The sequence below is a fragment of the Callithrix jacchus genome, chromosome 12 (genome assembly GCF_049354715.1).
Source record: "Callithrix jacchus isolate 240 chromosome 12, calJac240_pri, whole genome shotgun sequence".
Taxonomy (NCBI): Eukaryota; Metazoa; Chordata; class Mammalia; order Primates; family Cebidae; genus Callithrix; species Callithrix jacchus.
Window position 1 is genome coordinate 42552752 of NC_133513.1, and position 19198 is coordinate 42571949.

Here is a 19198-nt window from a genome sequence, read left to right on the forward strand (position 1 = left end):
TTTTTTTGAGACGGAGTCTTGCTCTGTCACCAGGCTGGAGTGCTGTGGCGCAATCTCAGCTCACTGCAACCTCCACCTCCTGGGTTCAAGTGATTCTTCTGCCTCAGCCTCCCGAGTAGCTGAGACCATGGGTGCATGCCACCACACTCAGCTAATTTTTGTATTTTTAGTAGAGATGGGTTTCACCATATTGGCCAGGATGGTCTCGATCTCCTGACCTCATGATCTGCCCACCTCGACCTCCCAAAGTGTTGGGATTACAGGCGTGAGCCACTGCACCCCATCCAAATAAACTTTTTTATTTTTTTTGAGACAGAGTCTTGCTCTGTCTCCAGGTGCCAGGCTGGAGTGCAGTAGTGCAATCTCAGCTCACTGCGACCTCCGCCTCCCAGGTTCAAACAATTTTCCTGCCTCAGCCTCCAGAGTAGCTGGGACTACAGGCATGTGCCACCATGCCTAGCTAATTTTTGTATTTTAGTAGAAACAAGGTTTCACCATATTGGCCAGGATGGTCTTGATCTCTTGACCTCATGATCCGGCCTCCCAAAGTGCTGGGATTACAGGCTTGAGCCACCAGGCCCAGCCTTAACTTTTGTATTTTTAGTAGAGGAAGGCTTTCACTATATTGGCCAGGCTGGTCTTGAACTCCTGACCTTGTGCTGGGATTATGGGTGCGAGCCACCACGCCCGGTCTATGAACCAACTTTTTGTGTTGTCAATTCATTTTCTTCTATTTTCTATTTCATTCTGCTCTAATCTCTAGTATTTCCTTCCTTCAGCTGACTGCAGGTTTAGTTCTCTCTTCTTTACACCTTAGGTCAAGCTTGTCCAACCTGCCTCCAGGACAGCTTTGAATGTAGCCCAAAACATATTTGTAAACCGTATGAATAACTGAAAACATTGAGATTTTCTTGTGATTTTTTTTTCATCAGCTGTTGTTAGGGTTAGTGTATTTTATGTGAAGTCCAAGACAGTTCTTCACTGTGGCCAGGGAAACCAAAAGATTAAACACACCTGCCTTAGATGTAGAGTTAGGTTGTTAATTTGAGATCGTTCTTTTTGTTTGTTTAAATAAAATAAGTATGAAACATTTAATATATTTGCTTCACAGGAGCCGGGCTAATCTCTGTATTGTTCCAATTTTAGTATATGTGCTAATGAAGGAAGCATGAGACTTTTTTTTTATTGTGAGCATTTACAGCTATAAATTTCACTATCACTGTCACACCATCTCATAAATTTTATTATCTTGCATTTTATTTTAATTCATCTCAAAGTATTTCAATTTCTCTAGTCATTTCTTCTTCGAGTCACTGGTTAAGAATGCTGTTTAACTTCCACTTATTTGCAAATTCTCCAGGTTTTCCTGTTATTGACTTCTAGCTTCATTACACATTTATTGGAAAAGACGCTTTGTATAACTTTATTTATTTATTTATTTTTGAGATGGAGTCTCACTCTGGTGCCCAGGCTGGAGTGCAGTGGTACGATCTCGGCTCATTGGAAACTCTGCCTCCCAGATTCAAACAATTCTCTTTCCTCAGCCTTCCTGGTAGCTGTGATTACAGGTGCCCGCCACCATGACCAGCTAATTTTTTGTATTTTTTAGTAGAGATGGGGTTTCACCATATTGGTCAGGCTGGTCTTGAACTCCTGACCTCAGATGATCCACCCACCTCAGCCTCCCAAAGTGCTGGGATTACAGGCATTAGCCACTACTCCCAGCCTGTTTTGAGACAGGTCCCACTCTGTCCTGCAGGTTGGAGTGTAGTGGTATGATCTCAGGTCACTGCAACTTCTGCCTCCCAGGCTCAAGCCATCTTCCCGCCTCAGCCTCCTGAGTAGCTGGGACTACAGGCATTCATTACCACTACACCCAGCTAATTTTTTTTTTTTTTTTGGTAGAGACAGGGTTTCACCATGTTGCCCAGGCTGGTCTGGAACTACTCAGCTCAAGCGATCTGCCTGTCTCAGACTCCCTAAGTACTGGGATTATAGCTGTGAGCCACCATGCCTGGCCCTTTGTATAATTTTGACCTTTTAAAATTTATTGAGAGTTGTTTTGTTGCCTAACACAATTTATCATGGGGAAAGAATGCTCCATAGGCACTTGAGAAGAATACATATTCTGCTCTTGTTAGATGGAGTGCTTTCTATATGTCTGTGAGGTCTGGTGGGGTGAGTGTGTTCAATTCTTCTAGTTCCTTATTGATTTTGGTCTAGATGTTCTATTTGCTATTGAAGGTGGGTATTGGCTGGACACACTAGCTGAGGCCTGTAATCCCAGCACTTTGGGAGGCTGGGGTGGGTGGATTGCTTGAGCTTGGGCATTTGAGACCAGCCTGGGCAACATGGCAAAATCCCATCTTTACAAAAAACACACAAATCGGCAGGTGGATCACCTGAGATCAGGAGCTTGAGACCAGGCTGGCCAACATGGTGAAAACCCATCTCCTATAAAACTACAAACAAATTAGCTGAGCATAGTGGTGTGAACCTATAGTCTCGGCTACTAGGGAGGCTGAGGCAGGAGAATCGCTTGAGCCCAGGAGGCGGAGGTTGCAGTGAGCTGAGATCATGCCATTGCATTCCAGCCCGGGTGATAAAGTGACACTCCATTTAAAAAAAAAAAATTTGGCTGGGAAGGCTGAGGTAGGAGAATTGCTTGAGTCTGGGAGGCAGAGGTTGCACTGAGCTGTGATAGAGCCACTGCACTCCAGCCTGTATTGAAGTCTCCACTATTGTAAAACTATTTCTTCAATTTTGTTAGTTTGTGGATTTTGGAGCCCTTTTTTGGTTCATATGTGTTTATAATTGTTACATCTTGTGATTTGACTCTCTTACCAACATAAAATGTTTTTCTGTAACCTTTTAAAATCTATTAAAATCTTAAAATCTGTTTTGTTTGATTATTGGTATAGCCACCCTAGCTCTCTTTTGGTTAGTATTTGCATGAATTATCTTTTTCCATCTTTTCAGTTTCAACCAATTTGTGTGTGAGTCTAAAGTGAGGATTTTTCAAGTTGCATGTTTGGATCATGTATTACATCATTTAAAAATAATAGATTCTGCTGGTCTTTCCATCAGTGAGATTATTTACATTTAAAGTGATTAAACAAAGAAGTTAACTGGTCAGGCACGGTGGCTCACACCTGGAGATGGCGCTGCTGTGAGCCATGACTGCACCACTGCTCTTCAGCCTGGGGGACAGAGTGAGATTGAGATGGACTCAAAAACAAAAAAACCCAAAAACTTACTTATGCCTGGGCTCACGCTTGTAATCCCATCACTTTGGAATGCTGAGGCAGGCAGATTGCTTGAGCCCAGGAGTTTGAGACCAGCCTGGGCAACATAACAAGACTCCTGTCTCTACAAAAATAATAATAATAAGCTGGGCATGGTGGTGTGTACCTGTGGTTCCAGCTACTCAGGAGGCTGAGGTGGAAAGATCAGCTGAGCCTGGGGAGGTCAGGGTTGTAGTGAGCTGTGATTGAGCCACAGCATTCCAGCTCTGGGCAGACCTTGTCTTGAAAAAAAACAAACCAGGCCGGGTGCAGTGGTTCACACCTATAATCCCAACACTTTGGGAGGCTGAGGCAGGTGGATCACTTGAGGTCAAGACCTCGAGACTAGCCTAGCCAATATAGTGAAACCACTCTCTACTAAAAATACAAAAAACTAGCTAAGTGTGGTGGTGGGCGCCTGTAATCCCAGCTACTCAGGAGGCTCAGAATCACATGAACCTGGGAGGCAGGAGCTGCAGTGAGCTGAGATTGCAACACTGCACTCCCGCTTGAGTGTCAGAGCAAGACTGTCTCAAACCCCAAAAACCAAAAAACTCACATACAAGAATTTACTTATGTCTTTCATGCGATTTAGTTTCTAAAGGATTTTGCTCTTCAATACCTTCTTGTGTGTGTTTTATCCAGTACTATTTTGATCCTTTCTTAGTTCCTTTTTTGTATACTTTAAAAGTTTTCTTAGTGGGTACTATAAAGATTTCATTTAACATGCAGAGTTCTAGCAGTCTAGTTCAGACTGATACCAACTCAGTTTCAATAGCCATACATTAACTCTGTTCCTAACTCTGTCCCCTATCTATACTGTTACAAATTTGTCTTTAAACAATTAGTGCTTATTAACATAAGTATTTTATGCATGTTTTTTGAATCATAAAGGAATAACATATCCAAAATACAGTAACACTAGCTTTTATATTTAGTTATATAGTTACCTTTAGAGTGATCTTTATTTCTTCATATAGCTCTGAGCTATTATTTTGTATCCTTTCATTTTAGACTGAAGGACTCCCTTTAGCTATATATATACATGTGTACACAAGACTTGGGCTCAAAAAATAAAAATAAAAAAATACACATATATTTATATATATAAATAACACATAAATATATATGTGTATATATGTATATAAATATATAAAATATATTTATATATAAATATGTGTGTATATATTTATATATATACACGTGTATATATATATATATATGTATTTATTTTATTTTTATTTTTTGAGCCCAAGTCTTGCTCTGTTGCCTAGCCAGGCTGGAGTGCAATGGCGTGATCTCTGCTCATGGCAACCTCTACCTCCTGGGTTCAAGTGATTCTCCTGCCTCAACCTCCCAAGTAGTTGGGATTATAGGTGCGTGCCATTAGGCATGGCTAATTTTTGTATTTTTAGTATAGATGGGTTTACACCATCTTGGCCAGGCTGGTCTGGAACTCCTGACCTCAGGTGATCTACCTGCCTTGGCCTCCAAAATTGCTGGGATTCACAGACATGAGGCACTGCACCCAGCCAAGCATTCTTATATTTATTATTTTTTTAGAGATAGGTTCTTGCTCTGTCAGCCAGTCTGGAGTGCAGTGGTGTGATCATAGCTCACTGTAACCTCCAACTTCTGGTCTCAAGTGATCATCCTTTCTAGAGATCGAGTCTCACTATGTTGCCCAGGCTAGTCTTAAACTCCTGGCTGCAAGCAATTCTCTTGCTTCAGCCTCCTGAGTAGCTAGGACCACAGGCCTGAGCCACCCTGTCTCGCTAATTGTTTTTATTTGTAGAGATGGGGTCTCCTTATGTTGCCCAGGCTGGTTGTGGACTCCTGGCCTCAGATGATCCCACCTTGGCCTCCCAAATTGCTGAAATTACAGGCATGAGCCACCATGCCAAGCTTCCTCCAACCCCCTCCTTTTTGAGAGTCTTGCTCTGTTGCTCAGGCTGGAATGTGGACTACGGGTGCATGCCACCATGCCCAGCTAATTTTTTTGTATGTTTAATAGAGATGGGGTTTTACCATGTTGGCTAGGCTGGTCTCGAACTCCTGACCTCAGGTGATCTGCCTGGTTTAGCCTCCCACCGTGCCTGGCCGCAGCTCCACTTTTACGTTCTATTTTTTTTTTTTCCCTGAGAGTAGTATGGGGAGACTTTAGCATTTTTTATAACACAAATTTACTAGGGATAAACTCCCTTGACTTTCCTGGGAATGTCTTAATGTTTCATTTTTAGAGGTTATTTTTTGCCAGATATAGGATTCTTGGTTAATTTTTTTCCTGTCAGTACTTTAAATATATCATCTCTTGGTGGGAGAGAGGGGGAAAAGGTATACTGCTTTCCGGACTCTGATTTCTGATAAGCAACTGTTAATCTTATTGAAGATCTCTTGTACAGGACGAATCACAACTCTTGCTGTTTTTCTGTCTTTAGCTTTCTACAATTTGATTATAATGTGTCTCATTGTGGCTCTATCTCTTTGAGTTTATCCTGCTTTCAATTTGTTGAGCATCTTGAATGTGTAGAATCACAACTCCTATCAAATATGGGCTATTTTTGGTCACTATTTCTTAAAAAAATCTTTCTAGGCCAGGCACCGTGGCTCACACCTGTAATCCCAGCACTTTGGGAGGCCAAGGTGGGGGGATTACTTGAGCCTGGAGTTTAAGACTGGTCTGTGCAACATGGCAAGACCTTGTCTTTCCAAAAATACAGAAATTAGCTGTGCTTGGTGGTATGGGCCTACAGTCTCAGTTACTCGGGAGTCTGAGGGGGAAGGGCTGCTTGAGCCTAGGAGGTAGAGGCTTCAGTTAGCTGTGACCCGTGAGATCACACCACTGCACTACAGCCTGGATGACAAAGCAAGACCATCTCAAAACAAAAACAAAAACAAAAACGGATATATCTGCATGACTATGGATTAGGCAATGGTTTCTTACATACAACCTAAAGCACACCAACCAGAGGAAAAATAAATTATGAGTTCTTAAGATTAAAAAGGAGACTGGGTTCCACTTTTCAGACATTGCAGAAAAAAAAAAAAAGAGACTCAAGAAAGTGCAAAGACAACTAACAGATTGAGAGGAAATATTTGCAATTATATACATGATAAAACTCAATTATCTAGTTTATATTTCAAAAATGCATTTAGAGACAGGGTCTTGCTCTGTTGCCTAAACTAGTGTTGAACTTCTGGGCTCAAGTGATCTTACTGCTTCAGCCTTCTGAGTAGCTGGGACCACAGGAATATACCACAACACCTGGCATTGGAATACATAAAGAACCCTTACCACTCAATAATGCAAATACAATTTAAAAATGAGCAAAGGCTTTAAATAGAAGAAAAATGAAACATTTAAGATTGTTGAAAGTGGTTGCCCCTGGGGAATGGAAAATGGCAAGGCAGGTGTCTGAACTGGAGGGGACAAACTATTGTGAGAATAAACCTTGCATCATTATTTGTCTCTCTGGATCACAGTTCACAAGGGATGAGTTTGCTCCAGAGGGGACATTTGGCAATCTGAATGTATTTGTTATTGTTATAACTGAGGAGTCTTACTGACATCTAATGTGTAGAGGCCAGGGATATTACTCAACATCCTACAAGGAAGGGAGAGCCCCGCTACAAAGAATTACATAGCCTAAGATGTCCCTAGTGTTGATGTGAAAAACTGTCTAATGTATATTTGAGGCTGGGTGTGGTGGCACTCATGCTGATAATACCAACTTTGGGAGGCTGAGGAAGGCAGATTACCTGAGGTCAGGAGTTCAAGACCAGCCTGGTCAACATGGTGAAACCCCATCTCTACTAACAACACAAAAATCAGCCAGGTGTGGTGGTGCATGCCTGTAATCCTAGCTACTTGGGAAGCTGAGATTTGCTCGACAGGGGACATTTGACAATCTGAATATATTTGTTATTGGTTTTTTTTCTCAGCTCCTCCTCACCTCCTATTTGTTATTGTTATATCTGAGGAGTCTTCCTGACATTTAATGTGTAGAGGCCAGGGATATTCCTCAACATCCCTGAGGCAGGAGAATCACTTGAACCCAGCAGGCAGAGGTTGCAGTGAGCTGAGATTGTGCCCCTGCACTCCAGCCTGGGTGACAGTGAGATTTCATCTCTAAAGTGTTTGATAAATATACAAATATAAGTCAATAAAAGTTATGTTAAATTAAAAAGTCATAAAAACAAACTTTTGTACAGTACCCACAGATGTAGTTTCCTTGTGCCATGCTCTGACTGCCTTCACAAACAGCAGGGCTGGGAAAGCCTACCAAGGATGTTTAGAGAACATGGAATTTACTTGCTTGTGAGTTAAGATGTCAGGCTTTTTTAAAGTAGAAAATAAATCAACTCTTTGGCTAGAGTCATAGAGTTAAAAAATTTTTTGGAAAAAAGAAAAAATATACAAAAAGTAATCATTAATCCTACTAGTTAAGGTGCCAAAAGCACTGAAAAAATCATGCCTTTACTTTTCATCTCCTTAATCAGGGTAATCAGAATACACTCCGGTGTAGAGGCTCATAAAGCAAGTTACGTTTTCTTCAGGTACTGTAGTCACCTACGGCTATTTCAGAAGTAACTTGAATACCATGTGTGAGTTTTAAAAATAACTGTAAATAGGATGGGCGATGTGGCTCATGTCTGTAATCCCAGCACTTTGAGAGGCTGAGGTGGGTGGATCACAAGGTCAGAAGTTCAAGACCAGCCTGGCTAATATGGTGAAACCCATCTCTACTAAAAAAACAAAAAAATTAGTTGGGCCTGGTGGCACATGTCTGTAGTCCCAGCTGCTTGGGAGGCTGAGGCAGGAGAACTGCTTGAATCCGGGAGATAAAGGTTGCAGTAAGCAGAGATCGTGCCACTGCACTCCAGCCTAGGCGATGAGCGAGACTCCATCTCAAAAACCAAACCAAACCAAAAAAACAAACAGAAATTGTAAATAAATCTGAAAAAATAAAAGCATAAAGTAAAAAGCATAATTGACCAGAATTTTAAAAACTGAAACCTCCAGGAACCAAAATTACACTACTACTGTCATCTTTATATAGTAGCACAGACCAATTATTTTTTAACATTGCTACCGACAATACTCCTCAACATTAATCTTTAAAAAATGACTATCAGCCAGGCATGGTGGCTCATGCCTGTAATCTCAGTACTTTGGGAGGCCAAGGTGGGAGGACCACTTGAGCCCAGGAGTCTGAGACCAGCCTTGGCAACACAGGGAGACCTCATCTCTACAAAAAATGAAAACAATTAGCAAGGTATAGTACGTTTATCTGTGTCCCAGCTACTTGGAAGGTTGAGGCAAGAGAACTGTTTGAGCCCAGGAGGTGGAGGCCACAGTGAGCGTGATTGGGTCACTGCATTCCAGCCTGGGTGACAGAGCAAGACCCTGTCTCAAAAAACAAAACCCACCCCCCACAAACCAAAAAGTAATCAATACTTCCAATATATAGTCAAAAGCCACCGCTAAGACTTATCCCACATTCACATGACTTGAATCTGCTGCCCTACCCACAATTCTAACATTCTGGAACTGTTTTTTTTTAAATCATTTCCCCCTTACACATTTTAGTAGTCCACCTAGAGTGCAGACAGCCACCAGCATGCTGGGGAAGGGCTCGCTATGTCCATGTTCTGGGGGCCTGTTTATCTGACTGACTGGATCCCAGAAGCATGCAGAGGCAGAACCGTGACATACAAAGACCAAATCAAAGTCAGGCTTCACACTGGCAGCTAAGTAACTGGTGGAATCAAGTCTAGAACCCAGTTCTGATTACACTCAGTATTCTTTCTTCAATAGTTGTTACATTCTGTGGCTAAACTATTCCACAAAAAATCCCTTTTGGTGAAAAAACAGCACTAAAAATTACTTCAGTATATCAGCTTTAAACATTAGAGCCTCCTCCTCAAGAATATCTATTGGTATTATTTAATAAAATACAAAATTAATTAAAGAATAAAGACTAAACTTTTAGCGATCATTTTATAGTTCGTTACTAGAGAAGTTTCTCTGAACATGTAGAGTACCAAAAAAAAAAAAATTCAAGAATAAAATGGAAGGAAATGTTATGTAGGTGGTCACTATAAACATTTCAGAAATCCAACTGTAGTATTATCACTTATGAAAAGAGAAAGCACCACAGGTAAAACACAGAAAATAAACGTTAAGTTTTGGAAAATGTAGACTTTTAATAACCGCTTTTATCACCAGGTAAAGCCATGCAGTTACAAAGTTGTTAGAAATTTTTGAAAGGGTGTTATAATTAAAAAAAAAAAAAAAGCTCATTCTTACACATATATTATCTAGCACTTCACTGAGACACTACTGTTCAAAAGGCCCTGACCAAGTAACTCCCAAATGAAACACTCAACTCAAGGCTGTTTTCAGCCGACTATGAGTGAAGCTGGGTACAGAATGCACAGCCTCTAAAAGGAGAGGACATAAAGTCAGGTGAGTAGGGGCCATTGGCAATGCTCAGAGCCAGCCAGACTCCAAACAGGGAACCCAGTGGATTTTTTCTGGGACACTCTACTTGAATTATTCTTCAATTAGTCAACAATAGATCTTCAAAAGAGAACAATTAGTTAACATGATAAGGAGGTTATTGCATTCTTTGGCCTACATGTCATAATTATAGTTAGCAAATTCTGACAGTTTTAACGAAAATAGCCTCCATCATCTTTGCAGGTATGAAGATAATTATCCACAGGGCTTTCAATGTTTGCTGGACAACAATACATGACTGAGAAGCTATAAATGACACTGTTTCATGATATAAAAATACTAGTTTTTTCCATTTATTATTTTTATAGGCATTCACTGTTTGAGTCAAGGTTAGGCTTGTTAAGTGATTAAAGGCAATTTTATTACAGCAGCATGTACTTATTTTATTCTAAAAGAATAAAATTCATAAGCAGAAACAGCTTTTGTATTTGTTTGCAACCTGTAAAATTGAGTTATTTTGCTGATATAAAATACTAAGAACTCACTTGAGGACCATGCCACCTTCTGAAAATGCCACACACCTACTTAAGTGTTAAAGTTACAGCATGTCCCAGACTTGTCCAGAGCAACATAAGTAAGCAACTGACTGCTCTTGACTGTCCCTTCCCCAGCAATAGCACTGATTGTGTTGGGAAAAGCCACAGGGCAAGGCTGCACAGCCAGATGGAGGAGACTTTTTGTTTAAAGGCAAAACACCAAAATGGCTCTCTGGTGTAGGTGATTTCTACTTTCACACTCAGCTTGTACATGATCCCCTAACCTTAATTTCTTTCTCCTTAAGGGGTTGATTTGGATTGACTTGTTGAGAATGGTATCCATTATCTAATGAGTCAGGAGAGAAAGGGATTTCTGTGGTTACATGTAAACTCGTGATAGGTCAGCAGAAGTTATAGGTGAAGAGAGTGGTGAGGAAGTCAGCCACGATCCATCTATGTGAAGGTCACACCAGCTTCATTGTACACTTTGAAGACTTTCTCAATGGCATTGACGTAGGCAGCTGTTCTCAGGTCCAATCCCAGGTTGTATTTCATGGCTGTGCGCATAATTTGCTGAAATGAAAGGGAAAACACAGTGAAGATGACCCTGACTCAAGCGGCCAGGCCGTAAACACACAAGGCCCAGACAGGCCTGGTTCAAGTTACCCTCTCATTGCTTCAAGGCAGGACTTGGGCAGCCAAAGACAAACTACTCTAGCAGTAGAACCTCCAGGCAGGAGGGCCTAAGTCTTTGGACTTAACAATGGGGTGATCAGGTGCGGTGGCTCACGCCTGTAATCCCAGCACTCTGGGAAGCTGAAGTGGGAGGATCACTTGAGGTCAGAAGTTCAAGACCAGGCTGGCCAACATGGTGAAATCCCATCTCCACTAAAAATACAAAAATTAGTGGGGTGTGGTGGCTCACACCTGTAATCCCAGCTACTCAGCAGGCTGAGGGACAAGAATTATTTGAACTGGGGAGGTGGAGGTTACAGTGAGCTGAAATTGTGCCACTATACTCCAGCCTGGGAACAGAGTAAGACTCTGTCTCCAAACCCTACAACAAAAAACAAGGGGTGATGAAAATGTTCTAAAATTATATAGTGGCGATGGCTAGTATATATAATAAAGGATCCTGAATTGTATACTTTAAAAGGCTGAATTTATAGCACAAAAACCCTATCTCAATTAAAAAACAACAAAAACAACAGCACTAAGAAGCACCACCTTCTTCATCAGTATCTGCTTATGCTATTTCAATATAAATCCAAGCAGATAGAATCTGAACCCAAGAAATTAGGAAAACTGGACCCAAACTGTGGTTGAAGCCTTAAAGTAGAGATCAAGCAGTCAAAGGAACTTTTGCTTATACCAGATTCTATAGTAAGGTAGCCTCCTGTAGCTCAACACAGTTTTGGTACACTGAGCTGCAATCCAATCTGGCTAACAACTCAATATTGGGCTAGCTGCCAACATCACTACATCCTAACTTGGCCTTATTATTTCTTTCCAAAGCCTCAGAAACATATTTGAAGACTGAAAAAACTGCTCATCTGAGACTGAAAAAGCATGTGTTTTGCTACACACAAATGAGGACCATTTAACACATTGCTATTTTCTATCAGCACAGAGTCTGGCAGCTGAGATAACACGGTTGAGTTGCACTTCATGTGACTAGCCGGAAGGCAAACAGCATCTGCACACATACCCTGGCAGAACGCTCCATTGTGTATGCCAAGCCAGAGTGCACGATGTCTTTCTCAGATGCACCCTATTAGGAAAAACACAAGTTTAACAAAACCACAAAGACCTGCTTTGTGTCCTGTATAAGATTACAAAGGATTCTTAAATTAATATATGACCAGACAGAACTTTTCTTTCAGCAAAGATATATGTTATTTCTGTACAGTATCAAGATACAGAATCAAGACACAGAATCTTGATACTTACTAAAACACTTGCTTGTTAACCAAAATTTATTTTTATTATATTTTACAGCAAACAAATACTCCTGAAACAAGATCATGGTAAAACAATAAAGAGTTTATGGACACAGCGACGTGATGAGGGCATGCAGTGAGATGAGCACCCTCCACTCATGGAGACATGGATGCACTGAGCAATGTGTCACGCTGTTTGTGCCATGGTGCGTTCACCTCAGCTCCGCAGAGAACAGGGACACCAGGTAGAACACAGAAAGGAATCTGATTAAACCCCATAGTGGCTAAGGGGTAGAATTCTGCCTATGTATTCAGTAGTACAAGCAACTTTTAAAGCTGTATGGATTTTAGCAGCTTTTTAATTTTAGTGATGAGGAAACTAATGACCATATAAGTTGGCCAAGGTTACAGATATCTATTTTTAGAGCTGGGATATGACCCAGGGCCTCCACCATCAATTCAGCTTATCTCTTTCCTAATTTGTTTCTTGGAATGCTTTCTAAAACATTAAAGACAATTAACTCACTACCACTCTTAATGTGACATATGAAGCTACAAAACACATATGCCAGACAAAAACTTAAAGTGGGTCACAGATAGAGGTTGGACACTTATTGAGTACATACTCTTCGAGGTACTAGGGGACACAGCAGAGAATAAGATCAAAATACTGTTCTCACAGACTTTATATTCTAGTGGGAAGAGAGTGTATATACATGGCCTTAAAACCATGAGGCTAAGTAGATCACTGAAGTTTTCAATCTAGATAGAAAAGTGGTTTAGGGATTCAGACTTTCCAATGTTAGGAGAGTGGAGAGTTGATGAGATACCAGCAAGACACAATTGAGAAGAAATGTTTAATGAGGTAAGAAGAAAACCAGGAGAATGTGGTGTCCTGGAAGCTAAGAAAATATTTCAAGGTGGGAGTGTTGATTGTGACAAGGGCTGCTAATAGGTCAAGTAAGATGGACTGAAACATAGCTACTGAATTTGGCAATGCTAGTGTCACTTGTTGTCTTGACAAGAATAGTGTTGGTGGAGTAGGTTCAAGTAAAGAAGAATAGAGACTGAGTATATACAACTCTTCCAAGGAGGTTTGCTGTACAGGAAACAAATGGCAATACTGTAAGGGTAAGTGGGAATAAGATTTATATATTTTTTAAAACAGCATTTGGTAAGCTGACAGGAATGACTCATGGAAAACTGCTGAAAGTAGGAGAGAGGGGCAGACTTGCTAGAGTAGTGTATCTGAGGACAAACCATCCAACGTCCACAACAAGAACTGGACCTAAGAAATGAAAGCACAAAGAGCTGATCTATTAGAAGGGAGATGACAAGAGGACTGGGGATAGGTACCAGGAGCTGGGTAGATGTGGAAGTTCTCAGGGTGCCTCAGTTTTATCTGTGAACAGATAGCAGGTCATGAGCTGTGGTGCAGGACAGTAAGAAGAGGAGAAAATATGATATAATCACTCAGGAAGTAGGAAGAATGAATGGAGCATAGAAAAGTAGCATGATTGCTGTGAAGCTCTGAGTGCCTACTTGAGGTTAGTGGTCAGGGAGTGAACTGCCAGCTGGGCCTCCTACAGGAGAGAGGCAAGGAAGAGACCACTGGGACTTAGGGTTAACAATGACAAAGGAAACAAGACTGGTGAGTGACTGTAATGAAGGAGCATGGAATTTAAGTTAGATAAGGAGGGAATTGAGGGCACTGGGGGTATGAGGGACAGTAGAAACATGGCTGGGCTTAGGATTAACAATGAAAAAGGAAACAAGACCAGGGAGTGACTGTAATGAAGGAGCATGTAATTTAAGTTAGATAAGGAAGGAAGTGAGGGCACTGGGGTTATGAGGAACCCCAGTAGAAACATGGCAGGGTCAATGATGTGGGTCCTGATAGGGCCAAATGGGGAGGGGGAAACTAGAGAAAGGAGCTGGAAAAAAATTTTTTTTTAACTGACAAGGCATATGCTGGGCAGTGGGGTGACTAAAGGGAGGGATCAACAGTCCTCTGGCAGCAGGCCCTTCCAATGCACTGCTAGTCACCTGTGATGGATATTATGTAAAAACAGTAGCACACAGGAGACTTTCAGAGAGAGCCACAGAGCTGCAGTGACACTTAAGTAGGGAGGGGATCTGTGTATTCCAGATAGAAGGACCAGAACAGAGACGTCCCTCTAGGAAAAAGGAAGGTTACTGAGGGGCACAGATAGTACCCAGAATGGCTAAAGCAGTTTTTTTCTCCTTTAAAACAAAATCTTTAACTTTTCCCCATATAACAATATAGTCTGAGAACTATTTTCCATCACTGAATATTTAATAAGATATAACTTAGCCATTGCAATATATTCTTTTTTTTTTGAGACAGAGTTTCGCTCTTGTTACCCAGGCTGGAGTGCAATGGCGCAATCTCGGCTCACCGCAACCTCCGCCTTCTGGGGTCAAGCAATTCTCCTGCCTCAGCCTCCTGAGTAGCTGGGACTACAAGTGTGCACCACCATGCCCAGCTAATTTTTATATTTTTAGTAGAGATGGGGTTTCACCTTGTTGACCAGGATGGTCTCGATCTCTTGACCTCGTGATCCACCTGCCTTGGCCTCCCAAGAGGGATTATAGGTGTTAGCCACCGCGCCCAGCCAATATATTCTTAAATTATCTTCTATGATTGAGTATTTCCCAAGAAGATGTATTATAATGCAGCCATTTCCCTGCCACTGGACTTTAAATTAAACCAAATTTTAAAACTGTGTACACATAATTTCAGTAACACCATCAAGCATGGAGTTGTTGCTCCTCTCTTGAATTATTTTCTTAGGATAAATTCCCAGAGGGGAGATTATCATAGGACCAAAGGGCAGGAACACTTCAATAACTCTTCAAATTTTCCAAAGAGCTGCACCCATCTGCACTGTCACTAGAATAAAGGTACAACTGTTTCACCACATACATGGTATATATAAGGTCCATTAATAGTTTTTGTTAATTTAATAAATTTTAAAAAACACTTTTAAAATTTGTATTTAACAATGAGGTTAAATTTTTTCCCCAGGCTTATGGGCTGTGACTTTGTTTTTCATGTCTTCTGTCATTTACTGGTAAAGTTTTTTCTTTGTTTTCTTTTAGTAGAAATGGGGATTTGCTATGTTCCCCAGGTTGGCTTCGGACTCCCACATAGTTCAATCAAAAGCTTATTTTTCAATTCTTCCTATTTCTCTGAAGCTTAAAATGACTAAAATACATAATAATCATTCACTGTTAAAACATGTGCATAAAAAATACCAAAAGCAGAACTATTATTTATTTTAAATTTGTTATTAGGCCAGGCGTGGTGGCTCATGCCTGTAATCCCAGCACTTTGGGAGGCCAAGGCGGGCGGACCACCTGAGATCAGGAGTTTGAGACCAGCCTGATTAACATGGAGAAACCCCACCTCTATTAAAAATACATAAATTAGCTGGGCATGATGGTGCATGCCTGTAATCCCAGCTACTTGGGAGGCTGAGGCAGAAGAATCCTTTAAACCTGGGAGGAGGAGGTTACGGTGAGTCGAGATTGCACACTGCACTCCAGCCTGGGCAACAAGAGCAAAACTCTGTCTCAAAAAAAGAAAATTTTTGTTAGTAGTCATGAGGATTCTTACTCCAGTATTACAATGTAATGAAAAAGGAAGGTACACAACACTCATGTCTCGCAGTTACTGTCAAGCTAATTACAAATGACTATGCCGCAACTGAAATCAGTCTAACCAGCTCTTTCTGAAGGAAAGAGCAGAGAGTGTGTGCTAAGTACAACTGTGGGGTCACCACACTCACCGATATCCTGTCTTGGAACTCTGCCGTGGGTACAATGGGAATAGTTCCACCATGCTTTCCAAATTTTCTTTCTAAACTCTCTTGAACAGACACTATAAAAAAACCGAGAGATCAAGATATTGCTAATGGAAAAAAAAAAAATAAAGTAGAACCAAAAGTAGTCCTAAACTATAACTGTAGCCTGAAAAAACAGAGTTTTAATGACATAAAAGGGTTAAACATTTAAAACTCAGTCAAAAAGGAATAAAACACATTGCCAATTTCCTATATAAATGTGAATTTAGGTCACTGCTCTGTTTCCATAACACCCATTACAAGGGTTTTTCCTTGGCTCTATTAAAAAGAAAATGCTGGGGGAAAAAGAAAAGAAAATAGATGGAACACTTCACCCAGATTCTCACAGTGGGCTGAGTATAGCAGCTCAGTTGGAGGTCTTGGTCTTACTTCAGCTTGACAAGAAATTCTACTCTTAACTGTGGAGCTTACTCTAGCCAAAGAAAAACAAGTATTCTCATCAGGAGTCTCAAAAACAATTCTTGAAACTAGATAGGCCTTTACTAAGAGCAACCAGAGACAAAAATGAGTATCGACAGTGGGGTTTTAAAATCACACTTGAAAAAATATTACTAACTTGTAGAGTATATCCTGTGAACAATACATCACAGAATAAAAATCTGAATATAAGTATATGGGAGAGTTAATATCCAGGAAGACATTGTACATTTTTGGTCTAAGTTTCATAAGACAAATACTATTTTCTGTTCTGAGACTCCGTTCTTTCCCAAAGGGAAAAGTTCTCTTAAATGTACCTTTTTACAGACTTGTAGCTGGCTCAAAAGATTAGCTGGAGAACAAGATTATTGGTACTCACTGAGCAAGTGGTAGTTAGAATCCCTTTCATATTTAAAGGTTAAACGGCCATAGCTGACATGATTTAGATTCTTCAGCCACTCAAAGTATGATACTGTCACTCCTCCAGCATTCAAGTAGAGATCCTGTACACAAAAATAAGATACTGAAGAAATTAGAAGGTGATGGGTTTAGTAAAAGCTTAAAATGAACCTAAGAACTCAATTTAAATACCAAGGTAGACTGAACTTCAAATTTTGCAAATATATTTTAGCTGTTACCAGGAATTTCACACTTAGTTTAACAGTTCCCACTCCCTGTCCAATTCCATCTAAGGCCTCTTCTATTTAGGGAAAAAAAAAATCATTTTTTTGCTTATTAATTAATGAATGCTAATAATCGTTGGTTAGAGCCTCTTCGCTACCAGTTCTCACACTCAATGGCTTGCCCACCAACCAAGTGGATTGGACTGTCCACAGGGCCTCTCAGAAGACAGGATTCTTTCTCCTATTACCTAAGGGTAGCCTATTTCAGTTACATTAAGTGTCTTTCAGCAAAGGGAGTTCTTCAAAATGCATTCCAAGCCCACACTAATTTCTAATTAACTTTTGGTGTAGACTAATGCCTACCTGCTAAAAAAAACCTGAGCACGTGTTCCTCATATTAGTTTTCTGAGTAAAGCCGAAGGGGCACTTGAAATGCGTAAGGTTAGGAATCATACAGAAAATCTTAGAGCTTAAGTTAGAATAGTATTTCTAATACAGTGCACATTTATATAACCAGACTCTTAGAGGGCTAAAGACGTTTCGTAAAGAGCCTGAAGTTGGAATAAATGTTTAGATCAAAGTGAAAAGTGACAGGCTTATAACTAACCATGCTTCTACTATGTTTTCTCAGACGTGAAATAAAGACGAATTTACTAGTGTTTGGGAGAATAATTCCTCTCTTTCTCCAAATTCCTTGCAAAAGACAATTATGATTCTAAGTACATATAAAACCTAATAAATATAGATGACTTACTGGAATAACCATAATGTTTCTCTCCAGGAAGATCTTATCAGCTTCTGGAGTTGTTGGCCCGTTGGCACCTTCAGCAATAATCTGCAAGAGAGTCAGGAACATAGAGAAATGCCAACAACACCGTCAAATCCCCTCCATTGAGGGCAAGAGATGTGCATATATGAACGGGGGCTGTGGGGAGAAGCACAATTTCATTAAAATTAAATTAATAAAGATTACTTTGTTCTACGAAGTGTATAAAACTAACTTTCACCTTTCTATTTACCTAGGGTTTTTTTTTTACAGGAGTGTCAGGCAGATGAATTTTTTTGGTAAGGCTGCACAACTGTGCAGATAGCTAAAAGCCATTAAATTATGGGTGAACTGTATGGTATGTGCAATATACGACAATAAAGCTGTTAAAAAGAATGAGAAAACTCAATCAGACTTTTCTATGACCCCACTAACGTCATTCACATTGATAATGTTGATTCCGGTTCCTGTAATGTTGTCACCTTGGCTTTGACTCTGGGTGCGTTGGATTTGGTCAACTGCTTTTCACTGGCAGCTGGGATCAGTATGTCACAGTCAGCTTCCAAGATGCTTCCTTCATAGGGCTTTGCCTTGGGGAAGCCCAGAATGGACCCATGTTGCTGCCATTGATTGAAAATCACAATTAATAGCTGTACCAGAGTTTAAATGTTTATATTTAGTGTCTGTGCCATAAAAATGTATTCATACCAATTTGAAGTCTTCCAGTTCCTTTGGGTCAATACCATCTGGATTCCATATACTCCCATCAGACTCACCAACAGCAATACATTTAGCACCAAAACGATGTAAATACCTCATAGAGTGTAGGCCCACATTACCAAATCCCTGTGAAGAACAATTATCCATGACACAAAAATTAAAGGCCTGGTAGAGACAGCAAGAGTCATATTTCGACCAATGTAAATCCACATTCTGTTCATTTAGAAGCCATTCCCAAAATTCTTTTGCTAAAAGAAACAATGTACCAACTGGTTTCTTTTCAACAATAAAATTCTCTGTTTGAGAATGTGATGATTGGGATTACAGGCACCCGCCACCAGGAGTTTGAGACCAGCCTGGCCAACATGGTAAAACCCATCTCTACTAAAAATACAAAAATTAGCCGGCATAGTGGCAGGTGCTTGTAATCGCCGCTACTTGGGAGGCTGAGGCAGGAGAATCACTTGAACCCAGGAGGCAGAGGCTGCAGTGAGTCAAGATTGTGCCATTGCACTCCAGCCTGGGTGACAGAGTGAGCCTCGGTCTCAAAAAAAAAACCAAT

The 19198-nt window shown here is 40.6% G+C and overlaps 1 protein-coding gene across 1 annotated transcript in view; it reads right to left on the bottom strand.

Annotated features, from left to right (window-relative positions):
- Nucleotides 1-9471: 9471 nt before the first annotated feature.
- The window catches only part of GLUD1 (glutamate dehydrogenase 1), a 38953-nt gene continuing 29226 nt past the window's right edge, over nucleotides 9472-19198 (bottom strand). The window contains exons 7-13 of the mRNA XM_009009605.5: nucleotides 18625-18762; nucleotides 18399-18536; nucleotides 17905-17985; nucleotides 16907-17030; nucleotides 16036-16127; nucleotides 11992-12054; nucleotides 9472-10856 (exon numbers count right to left, since the gene is read on the bottom strand). Coding sequence (XP_009007853.2) covers nucleotides 10737-10856; nucleotides 11992-12054; nucleotides 16036-16127; nucleotides 16907-17030; nucleotides 17905-17985; nucleotides 18399-18536; nucleotides 18625-18762 — 756 coding nt within the window. The 3' untranslated portion in view covers nucleotides 9472-10736. The remainder of the gene's footprint in view (nucleotides 10857-11991; nucleotides 12055-16035; nucleotides 16128-16906; nucleotides 17031-17904; nucleotides 17986-18398; nucleotides 18537-18624; nucleotides 18763-19198) is intronic.